The following is a 26,068-nucleotide window of genomic DNA, read 5'->3' as shown; positions in this document are numbered from 1 at the left end:
TAACTCAAGAAAGGTTCATCTGCTCAACACATTGGAAGGCTAGAGAGTTCCACACATTTGTACATCTAAAGGTGGGTGGACTGGAGCACACTGAAGAGGCAGAACTGAGAGGAAAGCAGAGGTGGTGCTTATAATCCCGACTCCCAGCTACAGTAGCTGAGCCTGCAGCCCCAGAGAACCCAGTAAGAGCAGGGGAGGCAGCACACATGACTCCGACCTCCTGGCTGCAGGAGCACCCACAGCCGCAGGGAATCAAGCAACAGTGGCAGCGGGGCCTGTGACCCCTCCAGTCATGGAGGTGGCCATGACCCAGGCCCCTATCCACAGCTGTGGTGCCTGGGAACCCAACAACTCCAGACACAGCAGAGGCCCCAGCCATCCTGGCTACCCCCACTACCACCCTCCCCCAACAGCAGCAGTGCCTGCAACACAGGCAACCCCAACATGACAGACGTACCCATCACCCCGATGCCTGAGGCAGCAACACCAGCAGCAGCAGTGACACTGGCAGCAGCAAAGCACCAGTGACCCTGGAGGCATAAGCTATGAGAGGGAGGGCACCAGGCAACACTTCTCACAGAGGTGGTAGAGGGTGGAAAGTGCTGATTTTCAAATACAGCCACAGGCAGCTCAAGTAAGAGAAACCAAAAACTTGTGCCACCTACTTATGAACAAAAGAAAGGCCTCTAATAACTAACCTGTTGAAATGCTAGCATCTAGTAAAAAAAAAAAAAAAAAAAAAGCTTTACCTAAAGAAGAAAGGTGTTTGCTACTCCAAACGTGCTGGCTACATCAACTCATTAAGCACCATAAAAAAAACATGGTAACACAGTATCACAAAAAGAAAAAGACAAATCTCCAGAAATCAAACCTAAAGTCATGGAATATTGCAATCTAACCAACAGAGGATTCAAAATAGCTGTCCTGAAGAAACTTGATGCGCTACAAGAAAACTCAGAAAGGCAGTTCAATGAGCTCAGAAATAAAACAAATGAACAGAAGAAATACCTTACCAAAGAGATTGAAACTAGGAAAAATAACCAACCAGAAATTCTGGAGCTGAAGAATTCAGTAAATGAGATGAAGAACATGTTAGAAAGCACTGGAAATAGAGCAAACCATATGGAAGAGAGAACTAACAAGCTTGAAGATAGAAAGCTAGAAATTAGACAGAAGAGGAGAGGGAACTAAGATCTAAACAAATGAAAGATTTCTACAAGAATTATCCAACTCCATTAGGAAGGGTAACATAAGGATAATGGGTATCCCAGAAGGAGAAGAGTGGAAGAAAGGAGCAGAGAGTTTATTTAAAGAAATAATAGCTGAGAACTTCCCAAACCTGGACAACTGGATATCCAAGTCTCTGAAGCAAAGATAACACCTAATTATCTGAATGCAAAAAGACCTTCTCCAAGATACATTATGTTAAAACTGTCAAAAGTCAATGACGAAGAAAAAATTTTAAAGACAGCCAGGGGAAAAAAAGATAGTAAGCTACAAAGGAACCCTCATTAGGTTACTGGCAGATTTCTCAGCAGAAACTCTACAGGTCAAAAGAGAATAGAATGACTTACTCAAGATATTGAAAGATAAAAACTGTCACCCAAGAATATTCTATCCAGCAAAGTTATCCTTCAGATATGAAGGAGAAACAAAGGCATTCCCAGACAAACAAAAGCTAAGAGAGTTCAGCACCACTAAACCTGCCTTTCAAGAAAGGTTGAAAGGAGCTCTTCTACCTGAAACAAAAACGCGGAAGAACACAAAACTTTGAGTAAGGTCATAAACAGAATCAGAAAACTGCAACTCTGGACTTCTCTGGTGGCGCAGTGGTTAAGAAGCTGCCTGCCAAAGCAGGGGACATGGGTTCGATCCCTGGTCTGGGAAAAGCCCATATGCCATGGAGCAACTAAACCCGCGAGCCACAACTATTGAAGTCCGCGCGCCTAGAGCCCGTGCTCCGCAACAAGAGAAGCCACTGCAATGAGAAGCCCGCACACCATAACGAAGAGTAGCCCCTGCTCGCCGCAACTAGAGAAAGCCTGCACGCAGCAACAAAGACCCAACACAGCCAAAAATTAATTAATTAATTAAAATAAAACTATAGCAGAAAACAATTTACATTACATAATCCAAGGAAAAATTCTGCCTTTAACTGATTATCAGGAAAAAGTAAATCCCTTCAAGCTAGATGAACTGATACACTTTTTTTTATCGAAGAATTAATATTATAGTCCATTTTACTATTCCGTCCAGTAAATGTAAGTATGTTTAGTGCCCAAGTGTAATAAGGAACTAATCACAAGTGCTTCAAAACATATTTCTTGGCTTTCTTTAACATACTTTCTATTTATTAGGTATTATGTAAATACATACTTCAAATTATTTTGAAATATTAATTACAAAGCTGTATCTTCAACGCTTTAAAACCATTCTCCCTCCTTATTTACAAAAGAGGCAAGAGGAAAAAAAAAAAAAAAGAGGCAAGAGAAACAGCTAATTCCAAACCCAAAGCCAGAACTTGGCTAGATCAAAAATATTTTGACAACTCATGACAAATCAAAGAATTTTACCTGATCAAGCTCTTTCCCAGTTTTCCTAAGATTCTGTAGTTGGTAAACTTCTAGGCTTCTTCCATCATCCTGACAGCACAAATCAATTACGACACAGTCCTGGTCCTCAAAGGCATTGATTTGGTGAAAAGTAACAAAAGGTTTACTGTAGTACATCCCTGGAAGAAGCTGCAGGGGAAAACACAAACAGTGAAAAATAGATTTTTTTTTTTTTTTTGCAGTACGCGGGCTTCTCACTGTTGTGGCCTCTCCCTTTGCGGAGCACAGGCTCGGGACGCGCAGGCTCAGCGGCCATGGCTCATGGGCCCAGCTGCTCCACGGCATGTGGGACCTTCCCGGACCGGGGCACGAACCCATGTCCCCTGCATCAGCAGGCGGACTCTCAACCACTGCGCCACCAGGGAAGTCCAAAAGTAAATATTTTATTTATTTCCTTTAGGGTACAGATCCACAAAGCTCAAATTAAGAAGATTTCCCCCTCTTTAAGTGACAGGCTTGGTAGGTATAAAAACCAGAATTTGGAATGTAGAAGCAAATATGCTTTGATTTAAAATCATCTCATCTCATATTAATCAATGAACTGGGGCTATTTTATATAGACCAATCAACTGTTTCAACTAACTTTAAAGTTCTCATGAAATACGGCCCAATATTTTGAAGGATAAATAAATCCTAGACTCTTAACTACATGGTTAAATAGAAAATACTTCTATTAAGAATTTATGATAAATTAAGTGACTAATCCTTTGAAAAATGCACTCATTACTAAAATGGGATTTTTTTGGTAATGAAATTAGGGTACAGTAAATTTAGGATACTATTTCTTTAGAGAGGTTAAAAAGTAGACAAATACAATAGTGCTATTAATCAGGAGTATATAGAAAGATATTTAACTAATATGCTTTAGACTTTGGTAGGATTATCATATTTACATATCAAGAAATCATAGAAGCAGCTAATAAAAATATCACTGCAAAAGTTACAGAAGACCTCTGCATGAACAATATCCTCTTTAGCAAATATTATATGGAAAAATCCATGCTAAAATGCTAAAAGGATTTCCTAGATGTCATTTTAATTGAATCAGATAATTTAAAGGATAAAACCATTTCCTACAATTTTCTAAAATGCAAAATCCACTGTACTAATTAATAAATAACTAGCCCTACTTATGGAAGAAGGTAATATCCTTGATTAAGATTGTCTTATGCAAGTAATGCCCAGTGAAGGCAAAAGTCAATCACATGGAAATTTGCCTTCATGTCCAATCATTTTCAAAATAAATACACTCAAAATTCTCCACCTGACCAGTGTGCTTATCCACCACATGAAACCATGTATTATACTGGGGTTCCCAGCTTATTCCATCTGAAAAGGCCTTTCCCCGAATTTTAGAAGTGATGATTTTCCACAGATTCATCTTTAGAGGCTGTTCAATGAAGACAATGTAGTTCCTTGTCATTCCTAAAAGGTTCAAGCAAACAATAAAGTGTTATTTGGCAAACTAGAGTTGTCTGAAATGTGACAGTTTGGGAACTTGTCTGAAGGCTTGGACACATTACTGCTGACCTAAACAAATGCCAGTCAGAAATAATTCTTCATCATTTCCCAGCTTTGCTATATATATTTTCTGTTCCTACATAAAAACAGGAACTGCTTAGAATAGCTTGGGTTGAATGCCCTCAACTTGCTTTTTGTCTTTTTTTTTCTTTCTTTCTTTTCAGATTGTTTTGGTTTAGGAACAAAGAAGCATTATATTAAAGTATCATTTATGATCTGGACCTGTATTCCTTAATCCTTTTGCTATTTATACTGGAGGTAACAATCCAGCAGCAGATTGGCTATAAAGGTTTAGGATGCAGAAGATAAATATTCTGAGAAAAAGCTGAAGCAATCTACATGGAATATGAATTGCCTCCCGCAAAATATAATCAAGGTCTTTCCTGTATGTTTATTATTTGTGGTCCTTAAAGTTACCTAAAATATTGAATTCTGTCAATTTTTTATGGTCAAATTATTTTTTTAATTAAGACTTTATATTTTGGAGCAGTTTTAGGCTCACAACAAAATCGAGGGGAAGGTACAGAGGTTCCCCATATACCACCTGTCCCCAAACACGCACAGCCTCCACATTATCAATTTCCTCCACCAGAGTGGTCCATTTGTTACAACTGATGAACCTACATTGACACATCACAATCACCCAAAGTCTATAGTCTCTGTTGTGGAAACATACATAAATGTATTTTTTTCCTTTGTATTTAGATATTCAATGACATACAACATAATAAAAAACAAACCAAAGAGACTGATTTCTATGACTAGGGGTTACTCATTGTGTCATCCTGGAGCAGGGGGCTGAAGGGAGAGGCTGTTCTCCATAAAGAACTGAAGTGGAGTTAGTGCTGGGTGACTAAATCTCAGCCTGACTCAATGTGCTGGGAAGGGACCAATGATTTCTTAAACTGACAACTATTTCCTAGAGCAGTCAATTAATTAAAAACTTTAAAATTAATTGGTGTTTCCAATTAAGTTTTTAGTAATTGCTTGTATTAAAATATCTTTTCAATCAGTCAGTTGGCTAGGATAAGAAGTACGTGACTAAACAGAATAAACTTAATTGGCATTAAAATGCAACCTTCGTCTCTTATCACCATACTCTGATAAACTGTATTAACACAGTACTTGCCAAAATTAATCCCTCTGCAACAGTAACTTTAAGGCAGCCCCTATTAAAATTTGCCTTATCTTTGGGCTCACCAAAGCTGTGGTAGTAAGAAGGTTTCATCCTCTCTGCAGAAGCAATAGAACATATCACCTGGGCTCCATGGATTGTCTCCCCAGGGTCTACTTTCTCCGGAGGAACCCGAATAACATTATAGCAAGAACCTGGAAAATGGAAAGTCCTGTCTTAACCGTTTTACATTCATTTTAAGAAAAAAGATAAGCCTTGCACTTGTGAATTAGGCAAAAGCAGTTAAGAGATTTATACAATATGCGTGACACCCATATTTCTTTTTTTTTAAACATCTTTATTGGAGTATAATTGCTTTACAATGGTGTGTTAGTTTCTGCTTTATAAAAAAGTGAATCAGTTATACATATACATATGTTCCCATATCTCTTCCCTCTTGCATCTCCCTCCCTCCCACCCTCCCTATCCCACCCCTCTAGGTGGTCACAAAGCACCGAACTGATCTCCCTGTGCTATGCGGCTGCTTCCCACTAGCTATCTATTTTACGTTTGGTAGTGTATATGTCCATACCACTCTCTCACTTTGTCACAGCTTACCCTTCCCCCTCCTCATATCCTCAAGTCCATTCTCTAGTAGGTCTGCATCTTTATTCCCATCTTACCCCTAGGTTCTTCATGACCTTTTTTTTTTTTCTTAGATTCCACATATATATGTTAGCATACGGTATTTGTCTTTCTCTTTCTGACTTACTTCACTCTGTATGACAGACTCTAGGTCTATCCACCTCACTACAAATAACTCAATTTCGTTTCCTTTTATGGCTGAGTAATATTCCATTGTATATATGGGCCACATCTTCTTTATCCATTCATCTGTTGATGGACACTTAGGTTGCTTCCATGTCCTGGCTATTGTAAATAGAGCTGCGATGAACATTTTGGTACATGACTCTTTGAATTATGGTTTTCTCAGGGTATATGCCCAGTAGTGGGATTGCTGGGTCATATGGTAGTTCTATTTGTAGTTTTTCAAGGAACCTCCATACTGTTCTCCATAGTGGCTGTATCAGTTTACATTCCCACCAACAGTGCAAGGGTGTTCCCTTTTCTCCACACCCTCTCCAGCATTTATTGTTTCTAGAGTTTTTGATGATGGCCATTCTGACTGGTGTGAGGTGATACCTCATTGTAGTTTTGATTTGCATTTCTCTAATGATTAATGATGTTGAGCATTCTTTCATGTGTTTGTTGTCAATCTGTATATCTTCTTTGGAGAAATGTCTATTTAGGTCTTCTGCCCATTTTTGGATTGGGTTGTTTGTTTTTTTGTTATTGAGCTGCATGAGCTGCTTGTAAATTTTGGAGATTAATCCTTTGTCGGTTGCTTCATTTGCAAATATTTTCTCCCATTCTGAGGGTTGTCTTTTGGTCTTGTTTATGGTTTCCTTTGCTGTGCAAAAGCTTTGAAGTTTCATTAGGTCCCATTTGTTTATTTTTGTTTTTATTTCCATTTCTCTAGGAGGTGGGTCAAAAAGGATCTTGCTGTGATTTATGTCATGGAGTGTTCTGCCTATGTTTTCCTCTAAGAGTTTGATAGTGTCTGGCCTTACATTTAGGTCTTTAATCCATTTTGAGTTTACTTTTGTGTATGGTGTTAGGGAGTGTTCTAATTTCATACTTTTACGTGTACCTGTCCAGTTTTCCCAGCACCACTTATTGAAGAGACTGTCTTTTCTCCACTGTATATTCTTGCCTACAGCTATTGTATTTTAATGTCCACAAATGGTTCCCCTCTAGCTCTCTGAAGATGAACTCAATCCCATCTTCATAGGAAACGATAAGGTAGCAGCCAGGAATATCCTCAAATTCTATTTGTCCTTCTTCCCACTCCCCAGCTCCATAAACTACAATCTCCATTTATACCCATGTCCAACTCCTTCCTTTCAGTGTTCTAGATCCCTGGGGTCACTTTGGGTCCCATGTCATCCTGTCTCATCAACATTCATTCATGCAATCATTCATCTGACTATTACTACTTCCTCAAGTTACCCACTCCTCAAGTAGCCATTCCTGACTCTTCCCCACCCAAAGGCATTTGGTGTCCCTCCTTTATGCTTTAATTATATCCTATACTATCATAGTACTTATCTCATTGTACTATAATTTTCTGCTTATTTATCTGTTTCCTAGTAGACTGAGCTCTTCTGGAGCAGGAATTGTGTCTGATACATCTTTGCATCTTCAGTACCAAACAATGACTTGGCATTTAGTAGGTACACTATAAATAACTACTGACAGATTAACTAACAATATATGTTTGTTAAATCACTCAATGAATGAACAAATATTGAGGTCACATTGAATTATCTTCCTAGTGTTAGAAGTGCCAATGTAGGTCCTGAAGAACTTAGGTAACTTATAGAACTTCGCAATCACTAAGCTTCCTTTGGAACAAGATAACCATACAGTTCCCTACTCATTATCAGCAACTACTTACTGAGTGTCAACTATGTTCTAGGCATTCTTGTAAGAGTCCTAAGTACCATATCCTAAACACTTGTATACACCAGTGTACAAAATAGACAAAAGGCTCTTCATTTATAAAGCTCAAATTCTAAAAAAAATCATACAATAAGTAAAAATATAATGTATCAGATGATGAGAAGAACTATATTGAGAAATAAACCAGGGAATGGGGATTAGAAGTGAGTGTATAAGGATGGGGGCTACTGTTTGCAATTTTAATTATGGTGGTCTGGGAAGGTTTCACTAAGAAGGTGACGTTTGAGTAAAGACCTGAAAGAAGTGAGGAAGAGAGCCTTGAGGATATCTGGGAGAAACACATTTCAGGTGGAGAGAAGATCAGATGCAAAGATTCTCAGCCAAGAATAAGTTTGGAGTGTTCATATAAGAGCAATGAGGCCAGCGTGGCCCTATCCATAGTAAGCAAAGAGAAAATTCTAGATGAGGTGGGGTGGGTTAAAAGGATAATTGGCTGATATGCTAAGAATAAACTGAAGTGGGCCAAGGGGAGAAGTAAGGAGACTAGTTAAGAAGCTACTACAATAATTCAAATGAGAAAGAATGGTGGCCTAAACCAGAGTGGTGGCAATGGAGGTGATACGAGGTAGTCGGATTTTTGATATATTTTGAAGGCATTATTGAAATTACTTTTTGACCCATTAGATGTGGATGTGAGAGAGGTATAAAAAATGATTCCAAAGTTATCATCTTAAGCAAGTGGAAGGACAGAGTTGCCATCGACTGACATAGGGAACATTTTAAGCAGAGAAAGTTTAGGGGGAAAGATCAAGAGTTTGGTTTTAAAAAAATTAATTTTGTAACATCTATCAGACATCTTAGTAAAAACACTGAGTAAGCAACTAACTGATGAGGAGGTCTAGGTTAGGACATTATATGTTTTGAGAACCAATTATAAATAAAACACCATGCTTTATACAGTGATGAGTTATAAAAGAAATGAAAGACAAACTCTAGAGTTCCAAGAGTACCATACTACTATCTAACTGTTTATGTATTTTAAATTAGTACTTAAAACTAGCTGGATTAATGTTTAGAGGATTTTTTTTTAATTTTAAAAAGTCTTTTTAAAATACCTAGAAAGGTAGAAATTATTAGCAAGCACTTTATTTACAAAGAAAATCACTAAATTTCCCCCAAATGCATACTATCTAGTACAGTTCCCTGCAGCTACATGTACATTTGCGTTCCAGTTTAAAAATTCATCACTGAACCAAATAATCAAGTAAGAAAGAAGTAAATCCAGTTTTAGTTGAGATTAGAAGATCAAGAGAAAAAATTTCTGTCTCAGCAATTGGATTAAGTGACAATTACTCAATTCACTAAATTTGAACACTGCTAGTTAATGAACTGTCCTAACTTCAAGTCTTGAAGGCATGAGCAAAGCAGACAGTCACCCAGGAAACACCCAGCAGAGAACTGAATGCCTAGAGGAATGACCTGCCCAATACTGTGAGCCTAACTCTGGGAGATTCTTCAGGACTTTGTATAAACATCAAATTGAGGCAAAATAACAAGCACAGCCTCTGATGATTGGTGGCAAGGTTTCTCAAAGATTCATGGGCCACTTGCACCAAAATCACCTGGAGATCTTGTTAAAATGTACCAAGATAAGGAGTGAAAGTGTAGTTACAATGCAGATTCTTAACCCCTTTTCAGGTCTCGTGTACCAGAATCTCTGAAGATGAAGCCCAGTGATCTACATTGCTAGGAAGCATTCCAGATGGTTTTTAGGTGCTCTAAAGGCTGAGAATCACTGATCTAATGACTATTTATTTTAGAAAAATAATTAAGAATGGTTAAACAGTATTTCTCATATTATGAACTAGTTACAAAGTTATCTACTTGGGTATTAGAGTTAATTTATTAAGAAATAAATTTTTTATGATCAAAAAAGATGCATGGACAAAATACTGCTGAGTCAGTTTACCCATTTGCTGAAAGATTTTACCTAAAAAGATGTTTGCTGTCTCCTATAACAGCTTTGAAGAATACATCCCAACCCGAGGTCAGGTAACAAAGAAGAGAGAGGGCTGAGTGATGAAGTTTCCAGGGTACCCTATCTCTTCTTGAGCTGGTAAAAAGCAAACCTGCAGTATTCATTTTCATATACACTCATACATGTAAATATGGAGAGGTAGAGATGAACAACCCACAAAGTCAATTACTTACCAAAGGTATATATTAACCTATTCAAAAGTTAACCCATACAAAAGATTCGTAGTAGGGCTTCCCTAGTGGCGCAGTGGTTGAGAGTCCACCTGCCGATGCAAGGGATACGGGTTCGTGCCCCGGTCCAGGAAGATCCCACATGCCACGGAGCAGCTGGGCCCGTGAGCCATGGCCACTGAGCCTGTGCATCCCGAGCCTGTGCTCCGCAACGGGAGAGGCCACAACAGTGAGAAGCCCGCGTACCGCAAAAAAAAAAAAAAAAAAAAAAAAGATTCGTAGGTTATAGATGACAGAATGACAGCTAAGATAGTCAGAAACTTCTAATGCTTACACTTACACATTCCTTTTCAAACAGAGAGAGATGTGTACTTGGGTACAGGATAATGAATGTGCATGCCCTGAGAGAATCCTCTGTAGTCAGTGATGAATAATTAAGATGATCTAATGGAGTGACCAGTAGCAAGTTTTTGTGTGTTACTCAGACTAGACACCCGAAGCCTGCCTAAGCAAGCATCTTAAACCTTCTCAAGGTTCACTGCCCTTGTCTATAAAATGGGGGTAGTAACAGCCTTTCGTAATGCCATGGATAGACATACAGATTATCATACTAAGTGAAGTAAGACAGACAGAGAAGGACAAATATACAATATCATTTATATGTGGAATCTAAAACAAATGAACAAACTTATGGTTGCCAAAGGGGAAAGGGGTGGGGAATAAATTAGGAGTTTGGGATTAGCAGATACAAACTACTATATATAAAATATATGTAAAATAAACAACAAGGTTGTACTGTATAACACAGGGAACTATGTTCGATATCTTGTAATAAACCATAATGGAAAAGAATATATATATACATATATATGTAACTGAATCACTTTGCTGTATACCAGAAACTAACACAACATTGTAAATCAACTATACTTCAATTTTAAAAAAATAAAAATAATAGTACCTTTCTCAGAGACTTTCATAAAGATTAAATGAGAAAATATATGGAAAATACGGTTAACACCAGCACATACTAGGCACTCAATAAATGCTAGTTATCGTTATTAGCCATTAGAACCTTCTGGAACAGAATAATAGGCAGCATATGGATGACCAGGAAAGAGATGTGATGTAAGTGGTTGTGAATGCAACCAAACTTTAACCTTAACTTACTTTGTAGTGTTTTACTCCCATGGTAATAATAAATTCCTTCCTATGTAATATACAGTATACCTTCTCTATATCTCTTTGCTGTAGCATTCTAAATTTCTTATACTTACAATATGGTACTTCCCAATAATTCAAGTTTGAGAAATACATTACTCATCCCTACAATGCTTGTGAGCCAAAAAGCATAATGGAACACAAAAATGTGAGTCATGCTGAAAAGATCACATAGAAAATCAGCTTCCAAGCATATGTGCAAAAAGACAACAGAACTTAATTATAAATTATATATTTTAAGTTCAGTAATGCTACTTTGGAGATTTCTTTCTGAACCTTTCAAATGAAGTTTCATATATGTTAACATCTTGGCCATAATGGAACTGTGGGAAGATAGTTAACTCCCAATTATTTTTTAAAAGACCCCCATCCCAACTTTACCATGTTGCCCATAGGAGTTCCCCATGTTGTATGCTGTTCCATCTTTGTCATAATGAGGATGTGCAGTTGCTCCATTCACAGCAATAAATTTGCTCCAGTCTACCTGCAAATTTAAGACCATACAGAGACTTAAATGTTACATGGGAAGATCTCTATTTAGACACATAGACAGTAGGGATGTGTCAAATATTTTTAAAATAAGATATAAAAACTACAGTTTAAGCCCTAATGTCTCACCTCTGAGAAATCAAAATTATTTTTCCTACTAAAGAAAAAGAAACTAAGACCAAAGAACAACAAAACCAAACAAAAACTCTACCACCACCAACAACACAAAATGGACAAAAATGATTATCCAGTACGAATTTTTTATTTTGCCCAAGATCACAAGATCACAGGAAAGATCAAAAGAATAAGAATTAAAATTAAAATTCTGGCCCAAAGTTTTATTTTATCTTTAATTAATGTGTAACGTGAAGGCAGTATGGGTCTAGATAATCTCCAGTCCAGTTCTACCTGTAGCTAGGCAGAAAATGAATTGGCAAAAATAAGTCTGGCTATTGTAAATAGTGCTGCAATAAACATTGTGGCACACAATTCTTTTTGAATTATGGTTTTCTCAGGGTATATGTCCAGTAGTGGGATTGCTGGGTCATATGATAGCAACCTAATGGATCAAGAGATGAATGGATAAAGAAGATGTGGCACATATATACAATGGAATATTACTCAGCCATAAAAAGAAACGAAACTGAGTTATTTCTGGCGAGGTAGATGGACATAGAGTCTGTCATACAGAGTGAAGTAAGTCAGAAAGAGAAAAACAAATACCGTATGCTAACACATATATAAGGAATCTAAAAAAAAAAAAAGGTTCTGATGAACCTAGAGGCAGGACAGGAATAAAGACACAGATGTAGAGAATGGACTTGAGGACACGGGGAGGGGGAAGGATAAGCTGGGACGAAGTGAGAGAGTGGCATGGATATATATACACTACCAAATGTAAAATAGATAGCTAGTGGGAAGCAGCTGCATAGCACAGGGAGATCAGCTTGGTGCTTTGCAACCACCTAGAGGGGTGGGATAGGGAGGGTGGGAGGGAGATGCAAGAGGGAGGGGATATGGGGATATATATACGTATGCATATAGCTGATTCACTGTGTTATACAGCAGAAACTAAAACAACATTGTGAAAAAATTATACTCCAATAAATATGTTAAAAAAATATTAAAAAAAATAAGTCTGTACTACTCTATTTCTCCTTCGCCCTAGCCTTCAGACATTAGGACTAAGGAAGAAGAAGTCTAGAACTATCTTTAAGGAAAACCCCAACCCCACAGGCCCTTCTAACCAGGACAGGGGGTACACAATGATGTGAATCAGTGGGTAACTTTGGTTTTGTTTAAGGATCCAATTTTTTCTTCAGATATTAGCTACTCTACAAAGTAGTTGGAATGGAGAAAAATTTTAGGGTTTATTATATTCGTTTTTAACCTATATTTTACCTTTTCTGTTTTTTCCAGGGTTTCAATGTCCACTTTGTTCATGAAGTTGGTTTCCGTACTAATGTAGTAATCACCCTTGTACTGCACATAGTTGACATTGGTGTTGTCAGTAATTGCTGAAATCAAACCCCAGAGTTATTTAAACACCACAGCTTTCTCAAGGGAGAAAGCAGTTTAAACATCCTCTCATATCAAAAAAATATATATTTCAATATTCATATTTATATAGCTTGACATATATCATAATAATTTAAAGAATCATCACTATCCCCTGCAAATTCTGAGCATATTAAAGGCTGCTTACCAGGCGGTTCAAATTTTGACAGGAAACGTTCAAAAACATTCTTGCATGGATCGGGGAGAGCCAATGTGCCAAATTCTGAGATCACAATTCGATCATGAACACTGTTGGCCTTATATGTATCACTCTGTAGAAACTTGCTCCTGTATGTCACTGTGCCCTTCTCCACCTTGAACTGGTGAAGTAAAGCCATTCCATCAAACCAGTGATTGTACCTTTAAACAGGAGCAAAAATAGAAAAATAAATATTAGGAAGATAAACATGGGGTCAAAATGAGAGATTTCAAATACAGAAATAAGGAAATGGGATGGCTTCCCAGCAGAACCTGCTCAGTCAAAGAACTTGAAATTAAGGGTTGAGAGCTTTTGAGTATATCCTGGAGTACAACAATGAAAGAGCAACTTACATTCTCTTGACCCTTACCCCTTCTCAAAAAGCTTACACATCAGAGGGCTAAAGAAAAACCCTAAGCTGGTGATGCCTAAGATAATTCTGTCTTTAACCTATAGCCAAGATATCATCATATGGAATGCTTGACATTTCTCAAATTAAAATGGATTCCAAAACTTTTAGAGATAGTTATCTTCATATCTTATACATATTACATTTTCTATTTATTTAAAATTTTTTCAAATTTATCAGAACTATGCTAAAGTAAGCAAGTAAGATGACTACCCATGACTACCCTTACTGGATAATCATTTTCGTCCATATAATTACACTATAGAAATGATGTAACTAAATGATGGAACATCAAAACTGTAAGGAAAAGTTTGTGCTTTGCTTTTAAAAGGGTTTAATATTATTTAGTCTTTTCTCTCTTATGCTTGACAGATTGAATGCTTAATGTCTTCAGCATGAATAACAACTAAAAGGCTTGGTCTTCTCTTAAAGGCTTGTCTTAAAAGGCTACGGTCTTGAAAGCAGGGATTCAAAGAGCTATTTGTACACCCATCTTACAGCAGCATTATTTACAGTAACCAAAAGGTGGAAACAACCCAAGCGTCCATCAGCTGAAAAATGGGATAAACAAAATTTAACATACAACAGAATATTATACAGCCTTAAAAAGGAAAGAAATTCTGTCACATGCTATAACATGGATAAACCTTAAGGACACCATCTAAATGAAATAAGCCAGTCACAAAAGACAAATACTATATGATAGCACTTACATGAGATATCTAAAGTAGTCAAATTCACAGAAACAGAAAGTAGAATGGTGGTTACCAGGGGCTCAGGGGAGGGGGAAATGGAGAGCTATTGTTTAATGGGTATAGAGTTTCAGTTTATCAAGATGAAAAAGTTCTGAAGATCCGTTTCACAACACTAACCTGTACATTTAAATATGGTTGAGTTGTGTTTTTTACCACAATTTTTTTTTAACTGCAGGAAATAAAGGTGTTTTTTTTTTAAGGCCCTCTTTATGCAGTGATTTGAGATGACATCTTTATAATTTTATCATTTTTGATATGAGAGGATGTTTAATCTGCCTTCTCCCTCAATTTTATTGAGTTTATAAACTCAATTTCCGTAAGTTCTTGGGTCCATTTCTGGGCTTTTTATTCTGTATCACTTGTCTATTTGTCCATTCATGCATCAATATCACAATGTTTTAATTATAGAGTCTTTATAGTATATTTTAACATCTGACAGGGCTAGTCCCCACCCCTCGCTGAGAATTTTCTTTTTTAGTGTTTTCTTGACTATTCTTGCATATTTATTTTTCCACATGAACTTTAGTATTCATTTGTCTAACTTCCTTTAAAAACTGGAATTTTTATTAAGATTGTATTAAATTTAAAAATTAACTTAGGGAGAACTGACATGTTTGTGATGTTGAATCATCCAGCCTATTCAAGAACAGAGGATCTTTCTAGTTAATTGTGTCTTTTAGGAGTGTTTGAAAGTTTGCACATTTCTTGTTAAACTCATTTCTGAGCATTTACTCTTCTTTGTTGCTATTTTAAATGAGGTTTTTTCCTACCATTATGCCCCCTAACTGGTTATTATTTGTGTATATGAAAGCTAGTGATTTCAGTATGTTAATTTTACATCCTGTTACCTCACCTTTTATTTGTTTGTGTTATTCTGTCATTAATTCTCTGCGGCTTTCCAGGTTTACTTTATTAATCCGTGTGCCTCTAATTAATTTCTTTAGTCTAATTGTATTGGCTACATCTGGTTAAATAGAAGTGAAGATAGTAGCCATTCTTTCCTTGTTTCTGCTTTAGAAAAAAACTTGTAATGTTCCCCAATTAATATTACTGGTTTTAGGACTAAAATGAAAATATATTAATTTATACCTGTGTGTAGATATATACGTGTATATATATGTATACATGTATATATATACACACACATATACTCACATATATAAATATATGTATATATAAAATACATATATAAATAGGTATGTATGTGTATATATATATATGTACAAAATTGTGTTAAGAAAGTATCCCTCAAGTCCTACTATCTTGAGTATTTTTATGAGGAATGGATGTTGAATTTTGACAAACATTTTATTAGCATTTATGGAGAAGATTATGATTATGACTATGATTATTTTTCTTGAGATCTATTAATATGGTATATGACAGTAATGGATTTCCAAATAATGAACCTATCTTGCATTCTTGGAATTAATCCTACTGAATTACAGTGAATTATATGTTTAATGTAGTGTTGGATTCTGTTTGCTAAGAAAATATTTATTAGTATTATATTAGTAGTATATATTTTGTACTTTTTTATGGATATTCATAAATAATATGAATAATTGTCTTCTTTTTTGTAACAATTTTATCATGTATAGATATCAATATTATACTTGCTTCATAAAAAGAAGTGGGAAACTTCCCTTCATTTTCAATCCTTTAAAATAATATATAGAGCACTGAAACTATCTGATATTTGAAGGTTTGGTAGAATTTCCCTGTGAAATAATCTGGGCCTACTGCTTTTTTTAAGAAGCAGTTTCACAATAAGTTTCTTGTTTTCTTCAACAGAAATTGGTCTGTTTAAACTTTCTACCTCTATCAATTTTGGTAATCTGTATTTCCTCAGGGAATTATCCATTTCCTTGAGCTTTTCAAATGTATTTGCATAAAGGCCAACAAAATCTTCTATAATTTTTTATCTATTTCAATGGCTTCTTTTTCATTGTCATTTCTCTCTTTTCTTCTTTTCTTTTCTATTTTTCTTTTTTTTTTTTTGGCCACACCATGCAGCTTGTGGGATCTTGGTTCCCTGACCAGGCATCGAACCCGTGTCCCCTGCAATGGAAGTGCAGAGTCCTAACCACTGGACCGCCAGGGAATTCCTTCATTGTCATTGTTTTCTCCCTTTTTCCTTGATAACGTTAGCTAGTGGTTTCTCACTCTATTTTGGTAATTTTTATCAAAAAACATTAAAAACAAAATAGTTTCAATAATTATTGTTATTCTGGTCTAAATCCCAATAAAATCATGATACGTAGAGCCAAACACAATACTCTGTGTATAAACTCAGACATTCAGATTCCTCATTTAAGATATTTCATATTCTTTCCTTTCTTTCTTGTTTTTATTTGTTACCACCTCAAATTGCTGACTTGCACTGAGCTGTCAAGCAAAATCCCTAATTTTTAACACATTCTGCTGTTAAACCAATCTCTTCCATCTTCATTCTTGTAATAACTGGTTTTCTTTTTTTTTTTTTTTTGCGGTACGCGGGCCTCTCACTGCTGTGGCCTCTCCCGTTGCAGAGCACAGGCTCCGGACGCGCAGGCTCAGCGGCCATGGTTCATGAGCCCAGCTGCTCCGCGGCATGTGGGATCTTCCCGGACCGGGGCACGAACCCGTGTCCCCTGCATCGGCAGGCGGACTCTCAACCACTGCGCCATCAGGGAAGCCCATAACTGGTTTTCTTGATTCATATTTACCTTTAATAAATTTTAACTTGTTAGATTCCACCTCACAAGATCCTTCTAGACTACCCTGTCATTCTATGCATTCATTTATTCAAATCAACCAACATTTTTTGAGTCCCTACTATCTGCCAGGCATTGTCCAAGCCCAGCAATTACAGGCATGTAAATAACTATAATACAAAATGATTACTGCAACAATGGAGAAGTGTTAAAAAACGTTATCTATGCACAGGAGCAACAGGATGGAAGGATGAGGTTATCAGGGAAAGATCAAGAGGAAAGAAGACATTTGGCTGGTGCTTTAAGGATGTTCGCCAACTGGAGAAGAGTAGAAGGGTATCCTAGTGAGAGGTAATAATAAAAAAAAAAAAGGCAGAGCCTGAAGGCATATGGTATCTTGGAGGAATAGCTAGTAAACAAATTAGTGTGTAGACAAGAGCTGTCAGTGGCGGGCGACGATGATGGACAAACAGGTCAGCACAAGACCTACCAGCACTTAAATTTAAGGCTTAAACTTCAACAGGAAAGCATGAAGTTTTGGAACAGGAAAGTGAAACTGTGAGACTCGTATCTTAAGAAGGTCACTCTGGACACAGAGTAGAATATGGGACAGAAAGAGGAGCATTCAGGCAATAATACAAGTGAGAAAAGATAAGAGACTAAACTGAAGCAGTACAGTTAGAAAGGAACAAATAGCAGAAATAAGTCAGAGATGACTGACAGGAGGTAGGCAGTGACAAAAAGAGAGAGTCCAAAAAGTCACACCTGAATGGATGGTGATGCTTTAACCGAGACAGAGAATACATGAAGAGCAAGCATTGGGGAAAAGCAAACAGTTCAGTTTTGAACAAGAGTCTGAGCCGTTTGCAAACCATCAGGGTAGAGATGTTCCACAGCCAGTTGGGAAAATACAGGTCTAGAGCACAAGAGATGGGTGTGGGGTGGGAGAGAGATATTTGAGAGTATCTCTGTGTGACAGACATAACCATAGGTGCAAACAGGATAATAACACCATCTACTGAACACTTACTACATGCCAGGTACTGTGCTAGGCACTTCACCACATCTTTTCATACATACATATATATATATATAGTGTGTGTGTGTGTCTGTGTGTATATAGAGTTGACCCTTGAACAACATGACTTTGAACTGCGTGGGTCCACTTATACACAGATTTTTTCAGTAGTAAATACTGTGGTACTACATGATCTGCAGTTGGTTGATGCAGAACCACAGATGTGAAGCAACCATGGGTATAAAGGCCTGACTATAAGTTATACACAGTTTTCCCACTATGCAGCGGGCTGGCGCCCCTAACCCCCATGTTGTTCAAGGGTCAAATATATAAATATTTATCCCCCTCTTCACATTGATTAGAGATGTGGAACTACTATTACCATATTACAGATGTGGAAACCACAGTTCAGAGCAACAACAAGCCCAGGGTCACAGGACAGGTAAGTGGCAGAACAAGGATCTCAACCCAGGGCTGACTCCAAAACCTGGGATCTACAACACCCACAAAAGTAAGGTGAACCATAAGAAGTTATTTGGCAAGAAAGGGAGTGGAGAGAGAGGGCACTGAGGGAAAGAAGAGAATGAAAATGCACTGAGTGCCCATCCATGTCAGCCACTGAATGAAGCTCTTTGTATGCATTATCTCCTTTAATCATCATATCCAGTCATTAAAATCGATTTTATTAGCCCCATTTTTCATGTGGAAAACCTTGCTCAAGATCACAGTGCTGACAAGTGGTGAAAATGAAATCTGAACCCACCCCATCTTACTCTAAAGAATGTATTATCTCTACTATAGCAAAGAAAGCATACAATGAGAGAAAAGGAGGGAATGCTCAAGTCAGAGGCTGGGGTATATCAACATCAAAGGGGCAGTGAAGTGAGCGGCAAAAAAAATTATTTTAGAACATGCAATCAGAGAGACAGAAGAAGAATCAAGAGAAAGTGTTATGTGGGAATCCAGGACCAGAGAATGTTAGGACGGGTGGTCAAAAAGGTCAAATGCTATAAAAAAGTCAGGCTGAGGACTGGAAAACCCATTTCATTTACATTTAAGAGGCTTTGGTGACCTTTTTGAGAACTGATAGCATGCACGGTGGGGTGAAAAGTCAGATGGCAGTGAACTGAGAAGACCTCAGGAAGGAGGAAAACAGAAATGGTGAGAGGAGGAGAGAGGGTATTTGCTGGAGAGGAAGGTGGGAAGGAATGAGGGTTTTTTAGGATGAGAGGACATTTGCAGGCTGAGATGAGGGGTTAGTGAAGCAGAAACAGATACAAGGGGAGGAGCATGAATGAGGAGGGAAGAGGGCCACTTCCCCTGATGATGAGAGGCAGGAATAGGTACCTCTGTGGGGAGACGGGGAGGTGGGGAAGACGGCAGCTGAAGGAGCTCAAATCCAATTGCCCCTCTATCCATTATAAAGTAGGCAGGTCTATCTGTTGAGAGTGAAAGGGACAGGGAGAGTGACGCAGGCTTCAGGAAAGGGACCCTGTGGGAAGCTGGAAAGAGCTAAAGATTTCCTGGCAGCACCAAGGACTCAGCTGGGGCTGGAAATCGTAATTTTGTAATTGAATCAACCCGCAAGGTTCTGTGTTTCCTCTAGAAGTGCTCAGCAGGCCTGGGCCCTGAGTGGAGGAAACCAGAAATAAGCTAATGTAGGACCAGAACTGGTCAGAGGAGAGGCAGAGATCGCTAAGGCAAAGGAAGTGAGGATGGTGATGAGAGTGTATTTGAAGGGATTGATCGTGGAATCTGCACCTGGGAGAAGAAACTAAATGAAAGCTGATAAACTGAGAAGATGGAGAAGAGTAAGGAGAAGAGAACTTGATGCGATTGAAAATAAGTTTCATGGGAATGGAGGAGTGTGGAAATTGGGGCTTTGAGCACCGAGTGGAGTTTCAGAGTTCAGGATTTCAGGGGTAGGGCAATTCTGTGGAATAAGATGCAGGATGTGGCCTCAGTACGTGCCCTTAGTGAAGTGGCACAGAGGGGGAAAAATCATTGCAGTGGGGATGGTCAAGGAATTACAAGGCTGGAGTATCTTCATCATGGATCCTGAAGTCATTCCAGAAGAGTGGTAGATGGTTAAATCCTGAGGATATTTACTACTGTGCCCAGAGTCATGTGATTTTAAAAACTGATAAGCATGCCTTCAATGCAATCATTGATAAAAGTTTTTAATTAAAGAAAGGTCTTTGTCATGTCACTACTATGTCTGCATGTTGATCTTTTGAGTGGCATCTAACAAAGAGATCAGAGATTCACAACCATGTGGGGCTATTCTTGTCCACAGGTTAAGAGTCACATTGACTTCAGGTCTCTACCTCTCCCTTTAAATCTAATTTGGGATCTCAAAGATAGCAGAGTAAAGGGACATGCATTCACCCCTTCTTGCAAGAGCACTGGAATCACAACGGCTGAGCAACCATCGATGGAAAAACACTGGAACCTACAGAAAGGATACCCTACATCCAAAGACAAAGTAGAGGCCACAGTGAGATGGTAGGAGGGGTGCAATCGCAATAGAATCAAATCCCATACCCACTGGATGGGCAACCCACAGACTGAAAAGCAATCATACCACAGACGTTCTCCCACTGAGTGAAGGTTCTGAGCCCTGCGTTGGGCTTCCCAGCCTGGGGGTCCAGCAATAGGAGGAGGAGTCCACAGAAAGACCAGCTTTGAAGGCCAGCGGGATTTGATTGCAGGACTTCCACAGGAATGGGGGAAATAGAAACTCCACTCTTGGAGGGCACACACAAAGTCTTCTGCTCACCAGGACCCAGGGGAAAAAGCAGTGACCCCATAAGAGACTGGGCCAGACTACCTACTAGTATTGGAGGGTCTCTTGCAGAGGCAGGGGACAGCTGTGGCTCACTGTGGGGACAAAGACACTGGCAGCAGCAGTTCTGGGAAGTACTCATTGGTGTGAACCCTCCTGGAGGCCGCCATTAGCCAAGAGAATTCAGCACCACCAGACCAGCTTTGCAACAAATGCTAAAGGAACTCCTCTAGTCGGGGCAGAGACCAGAAACTTAAAATAACGTTGTACACATATAGACTGCTATATCAAAACCTCATGGGAACAGCAAGCCCAAAAACTACAATAGATAGACACACACAAAAGAAAAAGCAACCCAAACACAACACTAAAGATGGTCATCAAACCACAAAAGAAGAGAACAAAAGAGGAAGAGAAGAAAAAGACTTACAAAACAAACCTAAAACAATTAAGAAAATGGCAATAGGAACATACATATCAATAATTACCTTAAATGTAAATGAATTAAGGGGCTTCCCTGGTGGCACAGTGGTTGAGAATCCACCTGCCAATGAAGGGGATGTGGGTTCAAGCCCTGGTCTGGGAAGATCCCACATGCCGCAGAGCAACTAATCCCATGCACCACAACTACTGAGCCTGCGCTCTACAGCCCACGAGCCACAACTACTGAGTCTGTGCACCACAACTACTGAAGCCCGTTCGCTCTAGGGCCTGTGTGCCACAACTACTGAGCCCATGTGCTGCAACTACTGAAGCCCGCAAGGCCACAGCCCATGCTCCGCAACAAGAGAAGCCACTGCAAGGAGAAGCCCGCGCACCACAAAAAGAGTAGCCCCCACTCACCGCAAACAGAGAAAGCCCACACACAACAACGAAGACCCAACACAGCCAAAACTAAATAAAATTTTTTTTAAATGTAAATGAATTAAATGCTCCAACCAATCCTGCAGTACTAAGAGGGAAGTTTATAGCAATACAATCTTACCTCAAGAAACAAGAAAAATCCCAGATAAACAACCTAAACTTACATCTAAAGGAACTAGAGAAAGAAGAACAAACAAAACCTAAGTTCGTAGAAGGAAAGAAATCATAAAGATCAGAGCAGAAATAAATGAAATAAAAATGAAGAGAACAATAGCAAAGATCAATGAAATTAAAAGCTGGTACTTTGAAAAGATGAACAAAATTGATAAACCTTTAGCCAGACTCATCAAGAAAAAAGCGAGGGGACTCAAATCAATAAAATTAGAAATGGAAAAGGAAAAGTTAACAAGTGACACCACAGAAATACAAAGGATCATAAGAAACTACTACAAACAACTGTATACCAATAAATGGACAACCTGGAAGAAATTGACAAATTCTTAGAAAGGTACATTATCCCAAGACTGAACCAGGAAGAAACAGAAAATATGAACAGGCCAATTACAAGCACTGAAGTTGAAATTGTGATTTAAAAACTCCCAACAAACAAAAGTCGAGGCCTGATGGCTTCAGAAGTTCTACCAAACATTTAGAGAAGAGCTAACACCTATCTTTCTGAAACTCTTCCAAAAAATTTCAGAGGAAGGAGAGCTCCCAAACTCATTCTATGAGTCTACCATCACCCTGATACCAAAACCAGACAAAGATACCACAAAACAGACAAAGATATCACTGATGAACATAAGACGCAAAAATCCTCAACAAAATACTAGCAAACAGAATCCAACAACACATTAAAAGGATCATACACCATGATCAAGTGGGATTTATCCCAAGGATGCAAGGATTTTTCAGTATACACAAATCAGTCAATATGATACTCCACATCAACAAACTGAAGAATAAAAACCATATGATCATTTCAATAGATTCAGAAAAAGCTTTTGACAAAATTCAGCACCCATTTATGATAAAAACTCTTCACAAAGTGGGCATAGAGGGAACATATCTCAACATAATAATGGCCATATACGAAAAACCTACAGCTAACATCATACTCAATGGTGAAAAGCTGAAGGCATTTCCTCTAATATCAGGAACAAGACAACGATGTCCACTCTCGCCACTTTTATTCAACATAGTTTTGGAAGTGCTAGCCACGGCAATCAGAGAAGAAAAAGAAATAAAAGGAATCCAAATTGCAAAAGAAGAAGTTAAACTGTCACTGTTTGCAGATGACATGATACTATACATAGAAAATCCTAAAGATGTCACCAGAAAAATACTAGAGCTCATCAACGAATTTGGTAAAGTTGCAGATTATAAAATTAATACACAGAAATCTCTTGCATTTCTATACAGTAACAACAAAAGACCAGAAAGAGAAATTAAGGAAACAATCCCATTTACCATTGCATCAAAAAGAATAAAATACCTAGATATAAGTCTACCTAAGGAGGCAAAAGACCTGTACTCTGAAAACTATAAGATGCTGATGAAAGAAATCAAAGATGACACAAACAGATGGAAAGATATACCATGTTCTTGGATTAGAAGAATCAATACTGTGAAAATGACTATACTACTCAAGGCAATCTACAGATTCAATGCAATCCCTATCAAATTACCAATAGCATTTTTCACAGAACTAGAACAAAAAATCTTAAAATTTGTATGGAGACACAAAACACCCGGAAAAGCCAAAGCAATCTTGAGAAAGAAAAATGGAGCTGGAGAAATCAGGCTTCCTGGCTTCAGACTATACTGCAAAGCTATAGTCATCAAAACAGTACAGTACTGGCACAAAAATAGAAATATAGATCAATGGAACAGGATAGAAAGCCCAGAAATAAATCCACTCACCTATGGTCAATTAATCTACAACAAAGGAGGCAAGACTATACAATGCTGGAAAGACAGTCTCTTCAACAAATGGCGCTGGGAAAACTGGACAGCTATATGTAAAAAAATGAAATTAGAACATTCTTTAACACCATACACAAAAATAAGCTCAAAATGGATTAAAGACCCAAATGCGAGACCGGACACTATAAAACTCTTAGAGGAAAACACAGGCAGAACACTCTCTGACATAAATCACGACAATATTTTTTTTCGATCCATCTCCCAGAGTAATAGAAATAAAAACAAAAATAAACAAATAGGACCTAATTAAACTCAAACGTTTTTGCACAGCAAAGGAAACCATAAACAAAACAAAAGGACAACCCACAGATTGGGAGAAAATATTTGCAAATGATGTGCTCAACAAGGGATTAGTCTCCAAAATTTACAAACAGCTCATGCAGCTTATATCATCAAAACAAATAACACAGTCAAAAAATGTGCAGAAGACCTAAATAGACTTTTCTCCAAAGAAGACATACAGATGGCCAAAAGGCACATGAAAAGATGTTCAACATCACTAATTATTAGAGAAATGCAAATAAAAACTACACTGAGATATCACCTCACACCAGTCAAAATGGCTATCATCAAAAAGACTACAAACAAGGCTTCCCTGGTGGCGCAGTGGTTGAGAGTCCGCCTGCCGATGCAGGGGACACGGGTTCGTGCCCTGGTCCGGGAAGATCCCACATGCCGCGGAGCGGCTGGGCCCGTGAGCCATGGCCGCTGAGCCTGCGCGTCTGGAGCCTGTGCTCCGCAGCGGGAGAGGCTGCAGCGGTGGGAGGCCCACATACCGCAAAAAAAAAAAACAAAAAAAAAACGACTACAAACAATAAATGCTGGAGAGGATATAGAGAAAAGGGAAACCTCCTACACTGTTGGTGGGAATATAAATTGGTACAGCCACTATGGAGAACAGTATGGAGGCTCCTTAAAAAACTAAAAATAGAGCTACCATTTGATCTTGCAATACCACTCCTGGGCATATATCTGGAGAAAAACATGGTCCAAAAGGATACATGCACTCCAATGTTCATTGCAGCACTGTTTACAATAGCCAAGATATGGAGGCAACCTAAATGTCCATCGACAGAGGAATGGATAGAGAAGAGGTGGTACGTACATACAATGGGATATTATTCATCCATTAAAAAGAATGAAATAATGCCATTTGCAGCAACGTGGACAGACCTAGAGATTGTCATACTGAGTGAAGTAAGTCAGACAGAGAAAGAGAAACATTGTATGATATCACTTATACGCGGAATCTAAAAACAAATGAACTTTTTGAGAAAACAGAAAGAGACTCACAGACTTAGAGAACGAACTTATAGTTACCAGGGGGGAAGGGTGGGCAAGAGGGGCAGTTAGGGAGTTTGGGATTGACACGTACACACTGCTATATTTAAAATGGATAACCAACAAGGACTTACTGTATAACACAGGGAACTATCCTCAATATCATGCAACAACCTAAATGGGAAAAGAATTTGAAAAAGAATAGATACATGTATACGTATAACTGAATCACTTTGCTGTACACCTGAAACTATCACTATCACAACGTTGTTAATCAACTACTTTCCAATATAAAATAAAAAGTTAAAGAAATGCCTCCCAAAATGTTTGCAAGTGAATTCTATTGAAAAGACATGAAAGATATGAATGAGACTTAGCGGTCCACAAAAGAGAAAGTTGTATATTATGATAACAAAAATAACTGATGATGCCTTTTAGAAATAAAAAAGAAAAGTCTCCCATGAAAATAAATAAGTAAATCTAAGTTGGGAGCCAAACCACTAAACTAAGCCTCAATTTGTTTTCTCTTCAACTTGAAGATACCTGTACTTCTCACAAGAGGCAGGCAAGACCTTGTTCTTGCTATAAATGCCTACTGCTAGCTCTGAAAAAAAATTGATTTGAAGGACAAAGTAGACACTTATGAGGACCAACCACACCACCCATTTTCCTTCCCCCACAAAGATCTTTATATTAAAAGAGGCCTGTGGTGCAATCCCAGGCCCTGAGTAGCTCTGCTACTTGGCTTTACAATTGACTAAAGCTGCTCCTGTAGCAGATGAAATACCATGTGCTTTTTGTAAGAGGCTGTTACCCTCTGGGCAGTGGAC

At 38.2% G+C, this 26,068-nt stretch overlaps 1 protein-coding gene across 11 annotated transcripts in view; it reads right to left on the bottom strand.

Moving 5' to 3' along the window:
• BCO2 (beta-carotene oxygenase 2) overlaps positions 1–26,068 on the bottom strand; it is a 53,319-nt gene that overhangs the window by 11,816 nt on the left and 15,435 nt on the right. For all 11 annotated transcript variants that reach the window (XR_009564955.1, XR_009564956.1, XM_030837054.2 and 8 more), the window contains 6 exons: positions 13,394–13,605; positions 13,090–13,205; positions 11,581–11,683; positions 5,334–5,462; positions 3,877–4,037; positions 2,574–2,741 (listed from right to left, as the gene is read on the bottom strand). Coding sequence is in view for 9 of the 11 variants with exons in the window: in XM_030837054.2 (XP_030692914.2) it covers positions 2,574–2,741; positions 3,877–4,037; positions 5,334–5,462; positions 11,581–11,683; positions 13,090–13,205; positions 13,394–13,605 (889 nt within the window). In the remaining 2 variants the exon portion in view is untranslated. The remainder of the gene's footprint in view (positions 1–2,573; positions 2,742–3,876; positions 4,038–5,333; positions 5,463–11,580; positions 11,684–13,089; positions 13,206–13,393; positions 13,606–26,068) is intronic.

The sequence above is a fragment of the Globicephala melas genome, chromosome 8 (genome assembly GCF_963455315.2).
Source record: "Globicephala melas chromosome 8, mGloMel1.2, whole genome shotgun sequence".
NCBI lineage: Eukaryota > Metazoa > Chordata > Mammalia > Artiodactyla > Delphinidae > Globicephala > Globicephala melas.
The sequence above is the reverse complement of the archived record's forward strand: the minus strand, read 5'-3'. Positions and strand labels throughout refer to the sequence as shown.